The following is a 23,224-nucleotide window of genomic DNA, read 5'->3' on the forward strand; positions in this document are numbered from 1 at the left end:
TTTTATTTCTCCGTATAGACAAACCACTTACAAGAGCTTTCTTCAGAAGGAACCGCAATGTCCAGGATCTGTCAGGCTTTGTTTGTCATGAGGAAATGAGAGAAGGTGCAACACCCGTATCTGGGGAGAACACGCACGCGCCTCCCTCCCGTCCCCCCCACCGCCCTGCCTGCCTCTCCCGCTGCTCCTCACCATCTCCCCTTGAAACTTCTGCAAGCCTCCTGAGGACTCCTCTGGTCCTTTCGCCTCACACCCATCTGGCACCTGTGACTCAAACTTGCCCAGCGTGTCTGACTGTGCACAGACCTTCCCAAACTGCACACGAGGCCTGAACACGCTCTATTCAACGTCCTCCTTAGTGCTGCTCTTCAAAGCACTTCTGTGGCTCCGTGTCCTGTTCCCTACGGGTGCCAGCAAGCACCCTCTGCTCCTTCACGTGTCAGCCACCCACGTCCTACAGGGACGCTTCCCTCCAATCGTGCTCACTCATGCTTGTTGCTGCTGGAAAGTGCTGGCCACTGCACGTGCTCCAACCGCCCAAGTCAGGGGAGGACACGCCGAGGCTACTTGCTCCCCTCGGACGCTTACGGACAGCATGACAGTGGACCACCTCTCCCAAACCCAGGCGACCCTCCACACTGTGCTCCCTGGCCAGCTGCACAGCCCCCAGAGGAGCGATAAAAGGGACATGCTTACCTTTTCACCCTTCTCTCCATGGACAAAAGGCCCCCTGCCCTAGAAAAGGAAAGCAGGAAGCAAAGGTTTACTAGAGAGCATCTCCAGGCATGATGTCACACATGGCATCAGCACCCCAGGGTCTCAAAGGGTCAGATGCTTTCCCGTCAGCCCTGCCCAGGAGCTTCCAGGAGAGATGCTAACCCTTACTGAGTGTTGATTCTCGTGGGTATTACCCCATTTAATTTTTCCAACAACCCAATATTATGGTACCATTATTTTTTTTCCTTGCGAGCTCTACGGAGATATAATCCACCTGCTGTGTAATTCACCGACGTAAAGTGTACCAGTCAATAGTTTTTAGCATATTTACAGAGCTGGGCAACAACCACCGTGATCAACATTCTAGGATGTTTTCATCAGCTGAGAAAGAAGTCCACACCCACTAGCGGTCACTCCTCGTGTCCTCCCCCCCACCCCACCCTCTGTCCTGGACAAACAAGAATCGATTTCATCTCTGTAGGCTGGTCTCCTCTAGACACTTCATATGCATGTAATCCCATGACACGTGGGTGACAGCTGGCTTCACAGCCAGTGGTGATTTCTTCGCAAAGCGGTTTCAAGGTCCATCCATGCCGTAACATGTGGCAATACTCCAATTTGCTGCTGAATAACATGCCACTGGGTGAGTGTATCACATATCTTATTTATCCATTCATCACATGATGAACATCTGGGTTGTTCTTACTTTTTGGTTATTATGAATAATGCTTCTGTGAGCATTTGTGCACAGGGTTTGTTTGAGCATATGTCTTCATTTCTTTTGAATATATATCTCCAAGTGGGACTGCTGAGTCACATGGTAATTCTGTTTAACTGTTTAAGGACAGCCAGGGTGTTTTCCAAAGCAGCTGCGCCATTTTGGACCAGCAATGTTACGAGGGTCCCAATTTCTCCACCGTCCTGGCGACTGTAGGCGTCACTGGCATCACTAGGGAGGCGCTGAGGTCTCTAACCATCACCGCTGAGTTACCTACTCCTCCCTTCCATTCTGTCACTTGTTGCTTCACGGATTTTGGACTCTTGTTAGGTGCCCATGTGTTTACAACTGTTATCTATGCTTGAAAGACCGACACTTTTCTCATGATCAAATATCCCTCTTTACTTCCATGAGCTTCGGGTTTTAAAGTCTATTTTTAGCCTGATATTAGCACGGTCACTCCCAATTTGTAAGTTTTCTATTTTCAGAATATGTATCTCCCATCGTTTTACTTTCAAGCTGTTTGCACCCTTGAATCTCAAGTGTCTGCTGTAGACAGGGCAGAGCTGATCTTGTTTTCATGTCCAGCCTGAACATGTTGCATGATTACTGACACACAGTAAAACCTTGGATTGTAACTTGTTCTGCGAGTGTTCCGCAAGATGAGCAAACATTTCTAATAAATGTCTGCTTCATAAACGAGCGATGTCTTGCAATACGAGTCGGACGTGACGCCAAGTGTCACATGATCACAACTGAGCCAATGGTTCTCGAAATTCGCTTTGATATACAAGTGCCTTGGATTACAAGCATGTTTCTGGAACAAGCATGTCTCCTATCGTTTTGTTGTTGTCTCTTTTTTCCTCCTTCACGACTTTTTTTTGGCATAAAGTATTTTTTAGTAACATCTTAATATCTTTAATACCACTTTCACTGCATATTTTTGTTTCATTTCTTAGAGGTTGCTCTTGGGTGTACCAGGCACATCTTACCTTATCATGATCTACTTCAGACTCATACTATTTCCAGCGGGGTTTATAAACACACGGCTCCCTACACAGCTCTAGTCCCTCCTGCCCGGACCTTGTGCCATTGTCACCACACCTGTTTGTTAGATGCCCAGTCGGACACGGCCGTGATGAGCAACTTTGCCCTGGTCACCCCCGCTGCATTCTGGCCTCTGTGATTCCTGAAAGTCAGTCAGCCAATGTTCTTACGGGGCTTCTTTGTACACAGTGACTCATTTCTTTCTCTTGCTGCTTTCAAAAGTTTCTCAGGGCACCCCGGTGGCTCTGTCAGTTGAGCGACCGACTCTCGATTTCAGCTCAGGTGATGATCTCATGGTTTGTGAGATCGAGCCCCAAGTCAGGCTATAGGCTGACAGTGCTGAGCCTGCTTGGGATTCTCTCTCTCTGTTTCTCTAAATCAATCAATCAATCAATCAATCAATCAATCAATCAACATTTTTTTTAAAAGTTTCTCTTTTAGCATTTTTACTACAATCATTCTGAGACGGATCTCTTTGTGCCTACCTTGATTCGAGTTCACAGAACTTCTTGAACAGGTACAATACTGCTTTTCACCATAATTGGAATTTTTTTCACCATTATTTCTTTGAATACGCTTTCTGCTCCCTTATGAGCATTCTGGTCCACTCCGAGGCTCTGCTCATTTTCCGCCTTCCTGGTTCTCTCTCGTCTTCAGATTACATGATCACGATCGATCTGTTTGCAAGAACGTCAGCTCTTTCTGCAGCCAGTTCAGACCTACTGTCAAGACGCTCTACTGATTACCCTTTTCATTTCAGTTCCAATTCCAGCTCTAGAATTTCCATTTGGTTCTTCTTTTTAGCAATTTCTCTTTACTTAGATTCTGGATTTGATGTAATGCTGTCATAACACCTGCCTTTCCTTAAGAATGATTTCCCTCTGGGGTACGTGGGTGGCTCAGTTGGTTGAGCGTCCAACTTTTGATTTTAGCTCAGGTCATGATCCCAGCGTTGTGAGTTCAAGCTCCACGTCGGGCTCTGCATGGACACGTGGAGCCTGCTTGGGATGCTCTCTCTCCCCCCATCTCTCTGCCCCTCTCCTGATCATGCGCTCTCTCTTTCTCTCCCAAAATAAACAACTAAACTTTAAATAAGAGAATGATTTCCCCCTTGCTCTTTAACTACCCCTGTGATGCCTACTTTGTAGGTTTTGTTTGTACATCTGACACCAGTGCCCAGTCACAGGCAGACACTGTTCCCTGCTTCTTTTCCGGGGGCCACAGGGATATCCTGGAGAACCCCACACAGTTCATGTGGATATGAGGAAAGAGGGGCCAGTCAGAAAGGGGAGGTGAGAGGAAAACCGGGAGTGGAAAGATAGCAAAATCATTCCTCATGGAGGAAAGAGCAGGTGCACTGGCCAGTGAGAAGTGACCAGTTTGGAGACTCCTAGCTGCCCATCTGGGTGCACAGAATCGGTGGGGGGGGGTGCAGGTGCAGGATGGGGCTGGGGCCACAGCTGGGGCCACCTCTGTGGGCCTCCTGTGCCCTGGAGAAGAGCTTGGACTCCATTCCAGGGCAGCGTGTGGCTCGGTGTCTGGCTCCCACTAGGGGCTCGGTGCCTTGTGGCAACACGCACGCTTGGGGGAAGCCCCGGGTCTCCCACATCAGCCCCATACTCACCACGTCACCTTTTTCTCCCTTGGGTCCAGGAGCTCCAGCCAACCCAGTGGCTCCCGTGTCTCCCTGTAGGGGTGGAAACCAGAGAGGAGCACTGGGTCAGGCCCCCCGGCAGGGATCCCCCTGCCCACTGCCCACTTGGCCCCGACTGCCTGGCAGCGGCTGATTTCGTCACTGTCAAAATCGAGCCCCAAGTCAGGCTATAGGCTGACAGTGCTGAGCCTGCTCGGGATTCTCTCTCTCCCTCTGTTTCTATCAATCAATCAATCAATCAATCAATCAATAAACATTTTTTTTTAAAGTTTCTTTTTTAGGAATGAGGCCATGCTTCCCGTCCCCGGAGAGGGAGGAAGCATCTACATAATTTCCCCAACCTCTTAATTCCGGAACGAAGGACGTTTTGAGAAAGCGAGTGGGTGAAAGCGTCACATGTTTGTTCTGGGAATGGCCCAGCCCCCAAGGGAGAGTGAGAAGCCCGGATTCAAACTCCTGCTCTGCCGCTGAACGTGACAGCATCATTACTCTTTGGGCCTCCTCCTCCGTGAAATGGGCATGCAGTCATGAGCTCACATAAGACTGAAATCAGGAAGGTACTCCGAAACTGCCAGAGGCCAGCCAGGGCCCCCTGATGCCATTTGTATGCCCAGTCTGTGCCCACAAGGTCCCGAGCCCTCCCAGCAGTGCACAAAGACAGGGAGGGCAGGCAGAGGAGGAGACAGTTTGCAAGGGCTGAGTGTGGGAGTGGGGCCGCCTCCAACTGTCCCAGAAGCCGATCCAAGATGGGCTTGGGTACCCAACACAGGAAGCCTCAACATCCTGTCTTTCTCCTCTCCTGGTATGCAGTTTCCCCTGTGTCCACTCCCACCTCACACTTCATACCCTAAGCTAGTTTGCTTATGCTGTTCCCTTGGCCTGTCATGCCCTTCCCCTGCCTTCTTTCCCCCGAGAGGCTCCCATGCAGCCTGCTGGACCCACGGGCCTTCTACCCTGGCTCTCCCCACAGGCGATCCCATGCATGCCTCTCTGTTGCCGGCTTGCGAGCGCTGGGGATGCGACTCTCATTCACTGGAACGTCCTGCACTAGAACGGGCCTCTCGGCCTCTGGGGTCGCCAGACCGTGACTGTGGACCCGACCTGAGCTGCATGTGGGTAAATAAATGGGGCCACTGGGACCCACGGGTTTTTCCTCACAGTCTCAGCCTCAGCCTGGGACAATCTGGCCGGTGAGGCTGAAGCCTCAGGACAGCAAATCAGCTCCGAGGGAGCCACGTGCATCTCCAGGTGGCAGTGCCCGAGTCCCTCCTAGTCTCCCCTCCCCCCGCCTCGTCCTCCCTGCTCAGGTCCCCGACCAGCCCTGGATCTGTTCAGCCACAGCACGGCACAGCCACTCCATAAACAACACTGTTCCAGACAAACGCTCTCCACTTCCTCCCCCGCCCCCCAGACACCTCTGCTCCTTACTTCCATCTGACAATCGAGAGGCTAAGCTTACAGCCCAGGGGGTGCCCAGTGAGGCATAAATCCCTGTGTTTCTCCTTGCAAGGACCGGCTGGCACCCTGGGCCGCCCTGAGCTGCTCTCCTTTGGCACCAGGGGAGGGGAGCAGAGCAGAGCAGGTGGGGCGTGTGTGTGTGTGTGTGTGTGTGTGTGTGTGTGTATGTGTGAGACCATGCTCCCCAGCCCAGCAGAGTCAGGGGAGAAAGGAGGCGGGGGGGGAGAGAGAGGGATAGAAGGGGAGGGCATCATCTCTGGGGGTTTCCACGCAGCCCCTCTTTCAAATAGCAGACCAGGTAATGGCCACTGGGTCACACTGACCTCTTCCGCCCGCCTGTGTGACCACAGGCAGTTAGCATCCCTCTGGGTCTGAGCTCTCTGAGACCAGAGAACCACATGAGAAGACAGCCCTGTCCAGCTCTGTAAGCGCTAATAACCCAGGAAGGCGGGGAGCCCCAGAGGTGGCTGCATGAATGAGGAGGGGGCCCCCACGGGGAGGCACTGGGCTTTGGGCAACTCACGAGTCTGGACGATTCGTGCAAAAAAGAGTGTCAGGCAACTTACAGAAAAATATAACAGGCCCATCTAAACAGACTTGGACCAGCCCCACCCCGAAGTTTCTGGAATGCAGCAGCCTAAAAGGACTGACACAAAATTAACCGACCACGGAGAGGTGAGCCCCTCAAATGGGGTCAGGGTCAGGGCCAGGGCTTTCTAAGCCCCCCTCTTCTCACTCAGGTTTTCAGACCGAGACACGGAGGTTCCAGACTCCACATCACCTGCTCAATCCTTCTACCTGAACCATGGTGGAAGCCAACACCGCAGGGCCATCACCTAACATGCCACTTTTGTGTCTATCTACAGAGCATGGCGAAGGCTTATCTGGGCTCCAAAATGCCCCTGAGCAGTGCCCATACTGACCTTTGGGCCGGGGAGTCCCACGGGACCATCGGACCCCTTCTCGCCCTATAAGAAGAAGGACAAAGAAACCAGTGAGGCTTTGTTGAATTTCCCTCCGTCTGTCCTCACTAGTTATTTATCCCCCCACATGCTCCCAGGCCAGTCTCTGAGTGATCTACCTGTGACCAGCCAGCTGGACAAGGTTTCCTGGGGCTCAGAACCCCTGATCTCAAGCTCAAACTACATGGGATACGTTGGTATCACCTCTATGCAGCCATCAGCGGAATTCAGACAGAGACAAACAAGATGGGTACCCCATGGGCCATGTTTACCCCAGCTAGGCCACCACTTAAGCTAAAAAATATCGTGTGGCCTGCTAATGGTTCCTATAGTTATCATTCACCAAAATACCAAAGCAATACATGTCTATAGCCTAACTAAACATTGTTCACTTTATAAAACATATGCTATCTGTTGGGGTGCCTGGGTGGCTCAACTGGTTAAGTGTCTGACTCTTGATTTCGGTTCAGGTCATGATCTCATGGTCTGTGAGATCGAGCCCCGCATCAGGCTCCACATTGGGCATGAAGCCTGCTTAGGATTCTCCTCTCTCCATCTCTACCCCTCCCTCCCCCACTCATCCTCTCTCTCTCTCTCAAAATAAAATGAAATTGAAATAAAATAAAATAAATGCTATTTGTGTAAAAGACCTTATTACTAGATTAAAAATTCTGAGCTGTTAAGTTGTGGGTGCCTGTAAATAGCGTCACGCTAAAAACAAACGGAACACGATTCATACAATGGTACGTATGTACATCTCACCACGTTGATGTATAGGAAGGGACACCATATCCACTTACATTTACGCATGTGTAACACCCATCACTAAAAATGCCAACGCTGTGTACTTCGCCACTTCAGGAACACATTTGTTTTTCAATGCATTCACCGATGTCATCTGCACATGCGTGGGGGTGAGTAATCTTTTGTGTGTTTGACCTCACGTAGCGCCCATCGGAATGCCTGATACACAGTTTACAGGCAACACGTTTGGTTCTAGAGAGGCAAACACGGACCCAAAAGGCACGTTGACCTCGATGAAGAATGTAAGTGTTCTGTAAACTGACTCAAAGACTCAAAGCGCTGGAAGCCAAGTCTTCCCGTGGCCCTTGTCCGAGTTCGGCCTCCTAGTAGAGAATGGTTACATCTCCTTGGCCCCGTGCACCCTATCTTCTACAGTATTAAAGATGGTGATCCAGAGGCCACCCCTATTTCATGAGGTGGCTGTTGAAGCTCTTCCATGTGGCCTCTTCTTGGGGGAGGGAGAAGAGCCCCCCTTCCCGCCACCTGTGTGTGGGAAGCAGCCTGCTGGCGAGCCCCCCAGGCCGGGAGCACCTCAGCGCTCCCGGGCTCCACAGCACGCTGGAGCACTTCGGAGGATCATGCACTATGTGTCTTAAAACCTCGGTGCTCAGCACAAGTGGGTGCTTACTGTTTACTGTCAAAAATAAGGCATGGGTGAGTGAATCCGGGAATGGACTCCTGAGTGATGCCACCAGAATTGGAGGCTGAGAATGTGTAAGGTGAAAGATAATCTTGAAGAGGAAAGACCTTGTCCTGCGGCAAGAGATGGTGTGTTCCTTTGTCCCTCCCTCCCAGCTCTCCAGCTGCCATCGGCCCGTTATCCTCACACCTGATCCACCTGTCCCTCAGTTCCACCACTATTTAATAAAATCAGGCTATATACATCAGTGGCTGAAAACACAGCTATGTCAAGATTGAATCTTTGCCATCTGAAACCTACCTGATGGAAGTGAAGATGGGTAGAGGTTTTGAATCCAAATGTGATCATTGTTAGGGTAGATGGAAGCACAGGGAGAGGAATGGCTCACAGGGTCTTGAAAATAGCAGGTGCTGAATAAATAGCTACTGCAGGGGTACACGGTGGATGATGGAAGGAAGGGAGGGAAGGCTACAGGGAGGGAGAAGGGAATTCACATAGACGACAGCATGCTCAGAAAGGATTCCCTGGGGACATCTTGAGAGAAGAAAAGGCATGAGCCAGATAAAGGGGAGGGGGTGGTCCACGCAAATGCCAGAAGACAAGAATGGTCATGATCCCTGCGAGGAATCCTGGAAATTGGGAGAGCAGAGTGGAGAGAGATGGGGCTAGAAAGGCCACAGGGGACCTGCCTCAGCCACGCAGTGTGGGGAGGGGTGGGAGGGGAGCAGGAGGGGGAGGCCTGCTTGACCCCAGCCTTCCCTCCCACAGGTCTGTGCCAGGGACCACAAGGGCCCCGGGGGGACATGTTCACGGCACAGCCGGGCTCAGGGGAAAAGTCTGGACTGGGCAGAACTGGCTCTGGCCTCCCTCCCTGCAGTCTGTCTGTGTGCAGCTGATGGTCACCCAAGCCCCACACATGGTAGCCTCTCACTCGGGGTTCTTAACCAAAAGCCAGGGCCAGGTGAGGGGCAGCTGTCCAGCCCTGTGTGCTCCCCCTGGCTCCCTGTCCGACATCTCCCATCCTAACCCAGTGGGCACCAGGCCAAGGTGCCTCCACTTTCACCCCCTGCCCGGAAAAAGCCTCAGCTCCCGGCAAGGCTGAGCTGGCTCCTTTCAGCAAGTCGGGCCAGCGTTTGCCAGCCTCCCCTGATGAGAGCTCCTGGGGGCTCCCTGTCTCCCCAGGTCTGGCTCTCCAGGGAGAACGAAGGGAGGGAAGGTGTGATGGAGAAGGAGGAGGGGAGGGAGAGAAGGAGGGAGTCTGCCTGCCAGGACATGTGTACTGAAAGTATGTCCATTCCCGCGAACCTGACCGTGATTTCACATTTCTTTCCGTCTGCCTCCTCCCCTGCAAAGTCACCGACACCTCGGGGATGCTGGCCCCGAGCTGAGGGTGGATGTAGCAGGGGATGTAACTGCAGGCCGTGGGGCAAGGCCCTGGGCTACGGGCCCCGCAGAACCTCGCGGGGACCTTCCCCAGCACAGTACTGCTTTTTGGCATCCTCGGGTGTTTGGTTAAGTTCTTCTGCTCAAACAGTGGAAAATGGCGTTTCGTTTTGTTGTGTTTTCATTTTTGTTGTGTCTTATCAAAAAGGCCACCGGTCTACAGAAAAACGGAAGAGGTGAAGGCCTCGGGCACCGGAGGAGGCCTTTAATCCAGGCTAGCGGATGGTGCTGGTGGTGTTCATAGAAACACTCTGTTTGTAAATCAGAAGCAAAGTAGATAAAACTCTCCTTATATGCTGCTTACTCTGAACCTCATTCGCAAACCAGATCTGGTTTGATTACTTGCATGTGAGTGGAGAGGGCACCAGCAGGAGCCAAGAAAAACCTCAGGAATACAGTTAAATCCAGGAAAACCTTAACGGGTCTGAGAGCTCCCGTCCTCATGAGCTGGAACATCAACACACAAGAGTCCAAGGAACAAGAAGGGCTCCCTCAGCCCCTGGGGCCATCCGCCCTGGCCGACCTCGTGCATGATGGGAAATTCCCACCTCCGCCATTGCTCGTGGTGACCACCCTGCCCCGCTCAGCCCTGGGGGCTCTGGGCTGGGGGCTGAGGGTCAAACGGGGAGGGTACCTTTTCTCCAGCCGGGCAGGAGCAGTTGATGGTCTTCAAAAACCCGATTTGTTCACTGCCCACGGTGGGAGGCCGCTGGGGCGGGGGCGAAGGCTCCGTTAGCACAGTCACCTGGCACTGAAAAGGAAATCCCAGTGGGTTAGAACCTGGCTCTTGACTCTGCACAGAGCCCCGGCAGGGGTGCACGCAACGGGAGCCAGGAACCCAAGGAGCCTGCACTTGAGCAGTGGGGGGGAGGTCGGGTCATGTCTGGCCACAGGTCCTGGGCTCCTGAGGCCTTGGAGTCAGAAGGGCCTGGGCCGACCTGCTCTCAGCCGCTGGCCTCTCAGCAACTGCAGGCACTGCTAACCCCTCTGGGCCTCAGTGTTACGCTCTGCAGAATGGGGGTAAGGGTGTGTCTATCTTGATGCACAATGAGGAGGAGTCAGTGGGACAGCTCAGTGTCTGACCCCCAGCAGGTGCTTGGTAATGTCCTCTTTCCCTACCACCACCTCGACCCCTCCCACCTCTCTGCTCTCATGGACCCTTACCTGATCTCCTTCTCTTCCCTCCGTCCAGAGTCAGGCCTGTGTGACTCTAAACCCCGAGCGCTGGTGGCTTCCATCACCACGTCCAGAGCATGGGGCCCACTGAGCACCATGCGAGGACCTCAGCCCTCAGCCCTGGGAACAGGCCCTGTCACTAAGCCCGCCCTCCAAGCAGCCTGGGGACCGGGTTTTGCGAGAGAGGTTGGAGAGAGAGAGCCTGGAAGGGGGCAGAAGTGGAGAGGTCCCAGGGGGAGGCTGACCCGCCTGGAGGGTCAGGGGGAAAAACTCTGGTCTCTCTTGAACTTCCCAGTCCTGCCTGCGAGCTGCCTCCTCCCCTCTGCCGACCAGCCCAAGGTGCCTCGGTCTCCCCTGCTCTGAGCACGGGTCAGTCCCTCCCACGGCCACGCTGCCAGCCTCTGTCTGTTCTCCCTGCAGCTGGGCCCCAGCACTCGGCCTGCAGCCTGAGGGCACTGACTGAGGCCAGGACCACTGCAGCCCCACCGGGGGCCTGCATGACTCCCAACCCACACCCCGGGTGCCCAGGAAACGGAGCCCTTTCAGGCCACATTCCGAAGGTGGGCACACCCCGGCCCCTGGATGCCGGTTCCTAGGCCCTGGACACCCCTGTCCCTCTGAGTTTCCTCCCCTCCTCTGCGTGCAGGAGTCTGCTCACCGGGCCTGAGGGGATGTCACAGCAAGTCTCCAATTCCGCGTGTCGGGAGTCACAGTAAATCACAATCCGCTGCAGGTCAAACTGGAAAGGATAACGAGGATGGGGGTGAGTCCCGGGAACTTAGCAGCCCAAAGTCCCCATGGTTCCAGCAGGCCCCACCTCCTCCTCGGGGTCCCTTCTGGTCTGACCCGGGCCACCCCCCGCCCTGGGCTGAGCTCCAGGGGGAGCCTATGTGTCACCTACTTGCACGCCCTTCTAGAAGTGACAGCCCCAAGTGCAAGGAGGTTGGAGGCTGCAGGTTAGGCTCCCTGTCACACGCCACCTCCCGCCCCCCGTCACTGCCGCCACGTTTATTTAGAGCTCCTTTCAGGGCGCTCTCACCACAGTCTCTGGAAGCCTCCAAAAGTACCTCATGCCCAACCCACATGGCATCTCCACGCGGCTGCACAAGTCAACTTTGTACAGTAAATGTGCCTCCATCACCCCCTTTAACACCGCAGTCCCTCAACACAACTTACAAGGGTTTTGGTGTGCAGCATGCACACACATTTGCACCCACACACCCACACATGCACACACACACACGGACACATACACACATCTGCACCCACACAATAGACATGTGCATGCACAGATGAACACACACACGTGCACGCAGGCACACATATGCGTCCGCACACACACCCATACAACACACACGTGCAAGCATGTGCAATATGCACACATGCACACACACATCCACATGCACACACCCACACAACACACACGTGTGATGCACACACAACACGTGTATATGTGCACACGCACACACAGGCCCACGCATACACACGTGCACACAGTCTGCACAGAAAGCCCGGGCCTTCTCTGGGACGCTCGGGTCCCCCAGCACCTGGCTCTGCCTGCTTTTCCAGGGGTGCTTCCCCTCACTCCGCACTCACATCCCACAGCACCCGACCTCCTGGCTTCCCACATCCGTGCGTTTACACAGGGTCCCTCATCTAGGAAACTCCCTGAAAACCCAGCGAACTCCTAGTCACCTCCCCAAACCATGCCGCCCTCACCTCCATAAGTGCCACCTGAGTGCAGGCCCCATCGCCTGTCACTTTATGTCCCCTGCCGCGAAACGTCTTTGTGCACGTTTCTTAGTTTACTTTTCAAAACCTGCTTCCCTGCCAGCACGTAGACCCCGTGAGGCATCTCTTCTCCCCTGTCTTCCGCTGGATCCCCAACACCAGAACCGTTTCTGGCACCCGGCAGAGTCCCAGAGGCCCAGAATGAATGGTTGGAAGGATGCATGGGTGTATGCACACACATCTGTTGAGGGAACTTGAGCCGAACCAGCGAATAGAGGGATGCTTATTTTACTAAACATGGGTGCTACGTGCCCCTGGCCTTGTGCCTCCCTTTACCCTCCTCTGGCTGGCCTATGCTGCAGCTGGAGGGCCCCAGCGAACCCGCCATGCGGCTGCTCAATGCTTGGCCTCATCCTGCTGGCTCTAGAAGGTGCCCCGGGGATATAACCCCCCCCACCCCACAGTTCAGTTAACAATCCCACCCGTCTGTCTGTTTTACTTCCTGTGAGACGCCAGCCCGCAGAACAGGAGAAAATGACAAAACATACAGTCGTGCTTTTGAACAAAGCCCATTTTCAAGACAGGGTCCTGCTTTCTTCATTAGCAAACACATACCCAGCAGCTGGTCCGTTTGGCAAGGCTGTGAGGACAGGGCCGGGGAAGAAAGAGACAGACGCGTAGGGTCACGGTCAGAGCACAGACACCCGGGCCTGGCAGAGAGGTTCCCAGGTGGCTGAGAGGGTCTGGGAGCCAGAGGGACCCCTTTCCGGCCACCTGAAGTCCCATCATTCTCTGGCCACCCTGCTCCTGCGTCTGGTCTCCTCCCTCCACCAAGCCAGGAACCTACCCGCTGACGTCCCTCTGGCCCCCACTCGACTCTCAGCTCTCTGCTCACATCGATGCTCTCAGTAACTCTGTCTGAACGACAGCCTAGGTGGTCTTCCCTGGCCTGGCTTTCCTCCAGGGTCCACCACCTGCAGCTTGATGACCCTTCTCTGGCTGCGCCGGGGTAACCGGCTAGGGAGTGCAGGGAGCTTGAAATCTGGTTTGGGTCCCAGCCCTGCTCCTCTCGTGACAGCTGGTCAAGGCACGCCAACCCAAGCCTCTGTGTCCTCTGCCGTAGGGTGAAGGCGGTGACGCACCCTCGCAGGACTGGGCGAGGACCAGGTGAGGCACAGAGGCGTGTGGGGGTCACAGGGAGAGCTGCAGCCGTGCTGTGGTCTCTCTGGCTGTGTCCAAGGCCCTGGACCACCCCATGCTTTTGCAAGATTGACAACAGGCTGAGCAATTTATTGATTCTCCTGCCACATACTTCATTAGGATTTGTTTTCAAGCTAGAAACCCAGCTGGAAATGGGAAATGGGTGTGGTATTCTGTTGACAAATGTCAGAGGTTCTGGGATTCCCAGTATGGCATACAAAGTGGACACTCAGCTAATGTCGTGGTAAAAGGAGAGAAAGGGACCCGCCGAGCCCCCAGACTCCACACTGGGGGTGCACAGAGGCCAATTAAGGGCCTAATGCGACCATCGAAGGTGAGAGTCAGGCAGCACGCACACCCAGGGTCCCAGACACCCAGTAAAGCGCAGAACCCACAAGCAGACTGTGAAGCCGCTTACCCACTTGGCCATCCTGGGCAAGTTATTGAATCTCTCTGTGCCTGCACCTCCTTGCTAACAACATGGGGGCGCCTGGGTGGCTCAGCCGGTAAAGCATCCGACTCTTGGTCATGATCTCAGGGTCAGGAGGCCGAGCTCCACGTCGGGCTCTGTGCTGACTGTGAGGAAACTGCTTGGGATTCTCTCTCTCCCCTTCTCTCCCTGCCCCTCCCCCACTTGCGCTCGTGCCCTGTCTCTGTCTCTCTCAAAATAAATAAATAAACATTTAAATATAAACAAATCAATGGGGACGATGGGGCGAATGAGCTCTCGGGGCTGCAATGTGGATGAACCCAGGGAGCACGAGGACACAGTGGGCAGGACCAGGCAAAGTGCGAGTGAGGTGTCTCTGCTCCAGGCCAGCGCTTAGTGCACAGACACCAGGTGGGGGTGCCTGGCGGACCCCCAAACTGGCGCGATGGAAGGAGGACAAGAGCGCCAACAGGTGTGCTGGTCCCTGCGGTCCTCCCGTGCTAGACGCTGACCGTGGCTTGGGGGCCTGCTCTAGAGCAGCCGGGCAGGCAGCCCTAGAGACCCAGGTGCCGACCCTGCGGAGGAGGGTGGCGGGTGCTGGTCCCCAGCACCAGCACCAGCCAGGAGATGGCTCTGGACAGGTGGAGGGTGGGAGAGGTGAATCCCTCTGGTCTCCGAGAGGGAGAATGCTCCTCACTGACCAACTCGGGAGACCGGCAGAGGCCTGGGACACAGGGAAGGGGAGGCCGGCGGGGCCTCTGGACAGGGATGGGGAAGGGCCCCCCACCCTGGCATCGCGAGCATCCCAGACAAGCTCCACCCTCAGGGCCCAGGATCGCCCCTCCCCACCCCTACTCCGATCGCCAGCTCTCCCCCAGCTGGATGGCACCCTCACCGCATCCCCCTGCCTACATGCCCGTCGGCTTCCTTGGCCATTCCTCTTGAACCCCCCACCCTCAGCGGGAGGCACCAGGAACCTCACTATCCCTGAGGAGGCCCCCAGCCGCTGGGCCTCTCACTGCTTCCTAATGGCCCGCCCCTCCTTCCTCTACATCCACCTGCTCCCTGCAGCCCCAGGGAACATCTTCGGATGCAACGCTGAGCTCTCCCTGCCCTACCTCTGCCCTTCCCACAGGCTTCACCGACAGGCTGCTCCCAAGACCCATCCTGCCTCACCCCACACTGGCCCAGGGCTGGCAGGGAGGGGGGGCGGCGCTTAAGCAAACCAGCTACTGTCTCTGAGCTGGACTCTTCACCTGTAGCACAGGAGCAATGCCCCCTCCGTGGCGTGTGGGGAGGGTTAAAGGGGTTGTGCTTGTGACAATAACACATACTCTGACGGGGACTGGCATGACCGTACTTGTATCATGCACACGCCACAGCTCTGTCTTCGCCAGGCCCCGACGCCCGTGGTCTTAGCCAAGGCGTGGTTTGCAGGTGGGCATTGAAGACGGGCTGTCTGAGCAGAAATCCCAACTCTGCCACGTTTTGGCTCTGCGACCTGAGAAAACCCAGGACATTTCTCAAGGAGCGTCCTTCTCCCCGGCCATGAACTGAGGTGTTCGTGGTGTCTGCTTCCTAAGGTTGGGAGGCAGCCTGGATCGGACGCGGGGTGGGGGCACGAAGGGGCGGGCACAGCGTGATGCTCTCAGCTGGAATTTGCAGCAGTCTGAGTGACGATTTTGGTAGCTTTACTTGCTTTTAGGATTTTCTTTCTCTGCTTTGGGCCCACGTCTACTATCTTATTTCACCCTGTCAGCAGCGACATATGGAAAGCATCAGCCTGGTTTCCATTGCAGAGGTCAAAGGAGCAAGCAGGCACAGCCGAGATCGCTTCCGTGCGTGACCACGGCAGGACCACTCGAGGGGACTGGAGGTGGACACGCGCGGGCACGGCTCGTGGGTGCCGCCTGCCTCCCTCCGCCCCGTCTCTCCTCTGCCCTACTGCCTCTGGCCAGCCTTCTCTGGCCTTCATTTTAAGGAATCTGTACATACTGGCAATGTCCACAATCTCTTCTTCAGCTAACAATGCAAGTTGTAAGAGACTTTCTAACGTTGTTTATGGTGCTTTTTTTTGGCCATAACACCATTTCTTGAATCTTGAGGTGTTCAAAATTACTCAATTTTTTAGCTTATGGTTTGTGCTCGACAGATCAGGAAACAATATTCACAACGTATAATAAATATGCAATTCATATTCAGAATATATACGTATTATCTAGAAGTCATTAGAAAAAAAAACACACAGCATAATCATAAAAACAGGCAAATGCTACGGGCATCCCCAGTCACTGAGGGGATGTCAAGTGGGCAAATACACAGGATGGCTGTTTGCGGCAGAAGCAGGGAAATACAGGCGGAAAAGACAAAAAAAATACCATCATATGCCCATCAGATCGACAAAACAAAAAACATTTAAAAGTAAAATACAGGGGCGCCTGGGTGGCACAGTTGGTTAAGCGTCTGACTTCAGCTCAGGTCATGATCTCACGGTCTGTGAGTTCGAGCCCCGCGTCGGGCTCTGTGCTGACAGCTTGGAGCCTGGAGCCTGTTTCCGATTCTGTGTCTCCCTCTCTCTCTGCCCCTCCCCCGTTCATGCTCTGTCTCTCTCTGTCTCAAAAATAAATAAACGTTAAAAAAAATTAAAAAATAAAACAAAATAAAATAAAATACATCAGGGCATCTGCTTGGCTCAGTAGGTGGCTGGCTTAGTCTTGATCTCGGGGTTGTGGGTTCAAGCCCCACGTTGCACGTAGAGATTGCTTAAAAATAAAATCTTTTAAAAAGCAAAATATATCAATATACCAGTGAGGACTTAAGAAAATAGGTCTGCTGTACATCGGTGGTAGGCATATGAATGTTCAGGCACTTTGCTGAGAAATTTACATTATGTACGAAAGTCAAAAACGGTTTACCTTACAACCTAATCACTGATCGTAAGGGCACATGCCCCAGTGGAACCCTATCAGCTGGTCTACAGCTCAGACTCGACGGGCAGGTGTGCTCCTCATGAGGAAAGTGTCCTTGGACACATGGCACCATGTTCAAGACCCAAGGCTTGCTGATTAGGACGGGGAAACATCAGTAACTAAACACAACGTGTAATAAAGTATATTGAAGCAGCTAGAAGAAGAAAAGCTTTGACCCATCCTCTTAGGAAGAAAAGCAAAAAGCAATTTTAGGATTGCCCAAATTTAGGATTTAGGATAACCACGGATCGTTTGCAGAAACTCCAAAGAACTGAGCTCACCTCCAACAACACCATCTTTGATAACAGACACGCGTGAGAGCGTAAGAAAGGGTAAGAGGTGGTTTTGGAGAGAGAGCTATCCCAAGTCATGATCTGATTACTCTTTGGGAGGCGGATGCTCCTGCTGTAGCAGGTAAGGCTGCCTGGGCTCGAAGGGATCGCACGCGGGGAGTGCCAGCACCCTTCGCATGTGCATCTCAGGGCCGTGCACTTACGGTGCCCGCGTCTGTGTGCACGGAGGGGCGGGGGCAGCTCCGGAGGAAATAAATACAAATTAAGGGAAAAAGAAAAAGAGAGGAGAGAAAAGGGGGCGGGAAGAGCAGGAAGAAAGAACACTGATGGAAGGACACGGGAGGACACTGGTACCATTACCGAGTTATCACTGGTTGTCATCCCCAGGCAGTGCACGGAGGACAATTTTTTTTTTTTACTTATTTTGCATATACTGTGTTTTCCAGATTTTCTACAATCAGACAAGAAAGCAAAAAAAAAAAAAAAGCCTCTAGTTAAATACACAGGGAAGTTTAGAATTCTACTACCTACAGATACATATGCAGACAGATGTCCCTATGGCTGGGGACAGCGCCTGGTACACAGCACGTGCTCAATATACATGTGAAAAATGACCGGCTGAATGAACAACTGAATGCATGAATGAATGAAGGGGACCCTGGGTCCCAACACGGTTTCTGAGGTGGGGTCCTCCCTCCTACAGCAGTCCAAGGTGACGTCTTGACAAATGAAACGGACAAGTCTGGGGGGAGGTGAGGGCACTTGACTCCCAAGGCTTCCCTGCCCTGGTGACCCCAGGACCTTGGGCGCAGGAGCCTCCCCCCTCCCCGCGTCCCGGTACTCACGTCGATGGGCACGCTGTCATACAGGCGCTTGCCGATCACGGTCTTGCCCTGGATGTCGATGTTCTCCCGCTCCTCGATGGGCAGCGTCTGCACCAGCACACAGTCGATGTACAGGGAGACGTTCTGGGCCTGGATGCTCAGGGCGATCTTGTGCCAGTCCCGGTCAAAGAGGTCACTGACCCGGGGGCCTTGGAACACCACCCTCACGGCGTCCTTCATGGCGCCCACGGCATCGTACTCCACTGCCTTGTTCTCGCCATCCAGCCGGATGGAGACCTGGGGAGCAGAGGACCACAGGCTCCCTGAGCTGCACGGGAGCAACCCAAGGGGAGAGAGGGCGAGGGGGGAGGGGGCTGCAGAATCCCGAGTCAAGTCCTGGCCGTGACCCTCTCCGCTGGGCAACCTTGGGCAAAGCCTCAGTTCCCTCCTCCGCCCTGGTGCCAATTTGCAGGCTGTCCTAAGCCTGCACTGGGCATGCAATAATTGGGCTCCACCTGAATCCAGGGGCCACAACCCCATGCCTGGTGGCACCATGCAGGACGAGCACTTCTGTGACTCTGCGAGACAACTCACGCCAAAGCACTTGAGTCCCGAGACCAGTGAGAAACCCCGGCTGGTTTCTGTAAAACCCTGGGCTGGCCAAACAGAACGTGCCCAGCCAGATGCCAGGCTGAGACCCCACACTGTCTCCCACCGTGGGGATGAAACTGAAGCCCCAGGAGGATAAAGTTCCTTAGGGGCAGGACTCACGAATCTTCACATTCACTGGAGGACGCCCCACCCTTTGCAAAATGCCTGGGAAGTTCTGGAAGAAAGTTTTACTTTTGTTGTTCTTTGAATGAATGAATGAATGAATGAATGAATGAATGAATGGACACTCCCTCGTGCTTCCTCCCTTACACGTATTCACTGAGCACCATCTGCAACAGGCAAGCAAGGTGCCTGGTGTCAGCAATATGACAGTGCGAAACACAGACACATGAAGGTAAGGTGGATTTCTACATGTAACGTACAGAGAGAAGAATTCACGGGGTGCCTGGGTGGCTCAGTCGGTTAACTGTCCCACTCTTGCTTTTGGCTCAGGTCACGATCTCAAGGTTCATGGGTTTGAGCCCCACATTGGGCTCTGCGCAGACAGAGCAGAGCCTGCTTGGGATTCTCTCTCTCTCTCTCTCTCTCTCTCTCTCTCTCTCTCTCCCTCCCTCCCTCTCTCTCTGCCCCTCCCGTGCTCTCTCTCTCTCTCTCTCTCTCAAATAGATGAATGAACTTAAAACAAATTTAGCCTTCATTAAAAAAAAAAGTATTCATCAGCGAGTGAAGGAATGAATATATTCTTGCCCCCGCCCCCCCCCCGTGGGACCAGTCTTCATGTGCCCTGACGCCCATGCTCCACCCCTCCCTGCCTAGCTCCGGCACCCCAAGTCTGACCTCTAAGGACTCCCACACCTGGGCTCCTGTGCCCTTTGGCTTCTCATCAGCGTGGCCCATGGGAAGCCCACGGCATGGAGACCTTAGGCAGGAAGACAGGGTCTGGGGCCTGATTCCCTGCGGTGTGGCTGTGTCCATCCACACACCAAGGCCACGTGAGGACTCGCTCTCCTCCATGGCTCCAGAACCCACGGCCTCCAGGAACCACCAACCTTCCCTGCCCACGCCGCCTAGGTGCCGCTTCCTGCTGTTACTAATCCCAGGACGCACCTCAGTATCCCTTGTCGGCTTCTTTAACTCTGACCCTTAACCTCATCATCAACCTTAACCCTGGCCGCTTTCTTTTTTTTTTTTTTTTTTTAATTTTTTTTCAACGTTTATTTATTTTTGGGACAGAGAGAGACAGAGCACAAACGGGGGAGGGGCAGAGAGAGAGGGAGACACAGAATCTGAAACAGGCTCCAGGCTCTGAGCCATCAGCCCAGAGCCTGACACGGGGCTCGAACTCCCGGACCGCGAGATCGTGACCTGGCTGAAGTCGGACGCCCAACCGACTGCGCCACCCAGGCGCCCCAACCCTGGCCGCTTTCTTAAAACCCTCTCCCAAAACTGGGGCTGTCGGCTGTCTGCCTACACCCGAACCGGCAAGTCACTTTTGAGCTGTGTGTCCTCGGGCAAGTGATTTAACCTCTCTGTGCCATTTCCCTGTTCATAAAATGGCACCAATGATGGCACCTATATCACCAAGTCATTATGAGGATTAAGTGAATCAACATGGTGTATGTAAAACACTTATGCAGCGTCAATCATATTCCAGGTGCTGCTCTGAGTATTAGCCATAATGAAAAAGGGACTAAATTGAAAGGCGTCACGCAGTGGAAGCCTTCTCCAACTCTCTCTCTCTCTCTCTCTCTCTCTCTCTCTCTCTCTCTCTCTCTCTCACACACACACACACACACACACACACACACACAGTTGGATTCCAGCCTGCTCACGTGCTCTCGCATCATCCCCCCGGCTTGTTCCATTCACTTGTTCTCGTTCTCAGAGTGCTTGGTCAGTGTTCATTTCTCTTGCTCACCTGTTTCCTGACTGTCCTGCCCCATCCTTGTAAGCAGGCACTTTGTCTCTCTTGCCCTCTCTTCAGGGGTGAGGACAACACTCAGCACATAGTGCCACCCCCCCCCCAAAAAAAAGGTGTTGAATGAGTGAATGAGAGCCCTCAGGTTAAAGGAAGGTGCCCACGCACTGCTGGGCATCGGCCACAGCTCTTGTAACACCACCCAGGTGCTCTGGTTTCTCTTTCTGGGTCCCATGTGACCTCCGGACAGTGGAGGGGGGAGATTTGGGGGTTTTTTTGCACTGCGTGCTGTGTTGGTAAAACACAGAAAACTATGAACCCTGGCCAACAATCTAGTACACTTCTAATCCTCATGCCCTAATATTTCTATTATTAAACATGGTCTTCTGTTTCTAGAAACTGCTTTCCCATGTTTGAGTCCTGGGTCCCTGAACCACCGCGGGAGCCTCATGAGGACACGGCTTTCCCTTCAGGATGTAAATTTCTTTGGAAGACACAGAGCGCGGAGTGGCACCTGGCAGGCCAGAGTCCTGTGTCTACCAGGGCCAGCTGGGGACCTCAGGAAGGCACCTCAAGGCTCGGATGCATCAGCAAATCCTACTGGATCTGGCTTCAAAATACATCCAGGATCTGATCATTTCCACCCAGTTTAGTGTTACTAGCAGTCTGGGTCAATATCATCCTTTGCTTCAATGACTACAGCAGTCTCCAAATCGGCCTTCCTGTTTTGGATCTGCCCACCTCCCAGAGCCTGGGCTCAAACAGAAGTCCCTCCACAGCTTACAAAGAACCTTGTCCCCTCCCAAAACTTCTGGAGCCTCATCTCTGATGTGCGGGGCCAGCCTCCTTCCTGTCCCTCGATCGTATCTGGAATGAGTGGATGACAAGTGAGGAAAACACCAATGCGAGTGTGGTTGGAAATACTAAATGCAGTGATGGATAGATACAAAGATCTAGGTCTGCAGGACTAAGAGAATCACAGCATTCCGCCTACACATCCCTTCCGGCAGGCCTCTGTCCATCTTCCCTGTGTCTGGCCAGTATGTCCCCCGGGGCGAGAAGGGGCCACCCTCAGACCGCCAGGGTGCTCCATCAAGGCTTGCTCAATGAAATCGAAACGCCAGGTGCCTCTTTGCAGATGAGCCTGAGGTCCTCCGAGGCGGGCCATCTCTGCACGGCTCTGTAGTGTCCCAGCCCATGGCTCATTCCGGAAAGAGGAGGGGGGGACGCAGACATGGCAGACAGCAATCCCACACAGCTCTGCAAATGCCATGAGGGAAGAGAACCCAGACGAGGGGGCGGGGGTTTGCCCCGCAAGAATGCATGGCGGGGGCCCAGTCCCACTGCACCAGACCCTGCGAAATTGGAGAAGGAAGACCCACGTGCCGGAGGTGGACGTGAATGAGAGACACCATGAGCTGCCTGCCCTCCAGACAACCGGCCTCTGGAGAGGAGCCTCATCTGTTCCGTCCAGCCTCCCACACTCAGGAAATCAGGGCACTCAGCCGTCAGGGTCGAAAACGTTTCGCATCTCAGTCTGACCAGGGATGCTCTGGAAACATCATTTAGCAGGACAGAGGGAGACAGGAGCCAGCGGGGCATGGTGGATAAGAGACAGACGCGGAGCTGGGCTCCCTGGGTTCAAATCCCTCTTTGCCTTCAGGCAGGGGACAGACCGCACACACTCAGTCCCCTCCTGGCAAGATGGCAACAGGCTGGGAAGAAGACCCACAGCCTCGATGTACGAAGTGCCCAGGACGGTCTCTTGCCCCTACAGAGAGCAGGGGTGCATCAATGAGCCCGTGCGGCATCGGAGTCCAGCCCTCACCACGGTACACGGCCCGGCCCGCAGCTCGCCGTGTGGAGCAGCGTGTCCTCTGGCCACAGCCCACGAGTGTGGCCACTGGGGTCCAGTTGAGCCTCAAATGAAAATACAGACCGTGTCCGCCCGCTGAAGAGGAGTACGTCTTCAAAAGGGGACAAGGGTAAATGACGAAGATGGGGACGGTCCCTGCACTGGGGATTTGGCAAGGGCACAAAACTCAGTGTCGCCTGCAACTCAAACCAGCGTGTTATGCCAATGGCTCTGACTTTGAGACCCCGCTTCCTGACTTGGCTGCGTGCCGCCGGTGAGTCGTTCTACCGTCGAGGGGGTGGAAAGACAAAACGCACCTGAGATGGCCAAGAACGGCACTCGGGGTAAGAGCAGAATGGCGTAAGAAGGGAAGCGATGTAACACGACGTGGTCACATAAGGTCACACGCGTTGCTCCAGATGCACGAGAGACGTGGCTCACCCCACCTTCCCCAACCAGCCGTGGCAGCTGTTTCCACGTGACCGCGAGGAGCATCAGGACTCAGGACGCTAAGCTGGCATGTCTCAGGCCCACACCAAGAAAGGCACAGACACAGGATCTGAACCCAGGACTAGCTGACCCTGAGCTACGTCTTCCGCTATATCATGAGCTGTGCCGCTCTAACAGAGCCACCTCCCTGGTTCGGCTGAGCACCTGTAGGGCAGGAAGGGACGAGGTCTCCCGCCTCCCCCCACCCAGAGTGCCAGGAACGGACCTGCCCTCAGGGAAAGAAGCCACGTCTCTCTGGGGCTTCATACACCAGACTCGTGATC

The 23,224-nt window shown here is 54.2% G+C and overlaps 1 protein-coding gene across 5 annotated transcripts in view; it reads right to left on the minus strand.

The window, feature by feature from the left end:
• COL22A1 (collagen type XXII alpha 1 chain) overlaps positions 1–23,224 on the minus strand; it is a 260,776-nt gene that overhangs the window by 175,997 nt on the left and 61,555 nt on the right. For all 5 annotated transcript variants that reach the window (XM_023248206.2, XM_023248207.2, XM_019823180.3 and 2 more), the window contains exons 7-12: positions 18,088–18,363; positions 11,278–11,358; positions 10,078–10,194; positions 6,518–6,562; positions 4,107–4,169; positions 697–735 (exon numbers count right to left, since the gene is read on the minus strand). In XM_023248206.2, coding sequence (XP_023103974.2) covers positions 697–735; positions 4,107–4,169; positions 6,518–6,562; positions 10,078–10,194; positions 11,278–11,358; positions 18,088–18,363 — 621 coding nt within the window. The remainder of the gene's footprint in view (positions 1–696; positions 736–4,106; positions 4,170–6,517; positions 6,563–10,077; positions 10,195–11,277; positions 11,359–18,087; positions 18,364–23,224) is intronic.

Source organism: Felis catus, chromosome F2 (assembly GCF_018350175.1).
Source record: "Felis catus isolate Fca126 chromosome F2, F.catus_Fca126_mat1.0, whole genome shotgun sequence".
In the NCBI taxonomy this organism is placed as follows: domain Eukaryota; kingdom Metazoa; phylum Chordata; class Mammalia; order Carnivora; family Felidae; genus Felis; species Felis catus.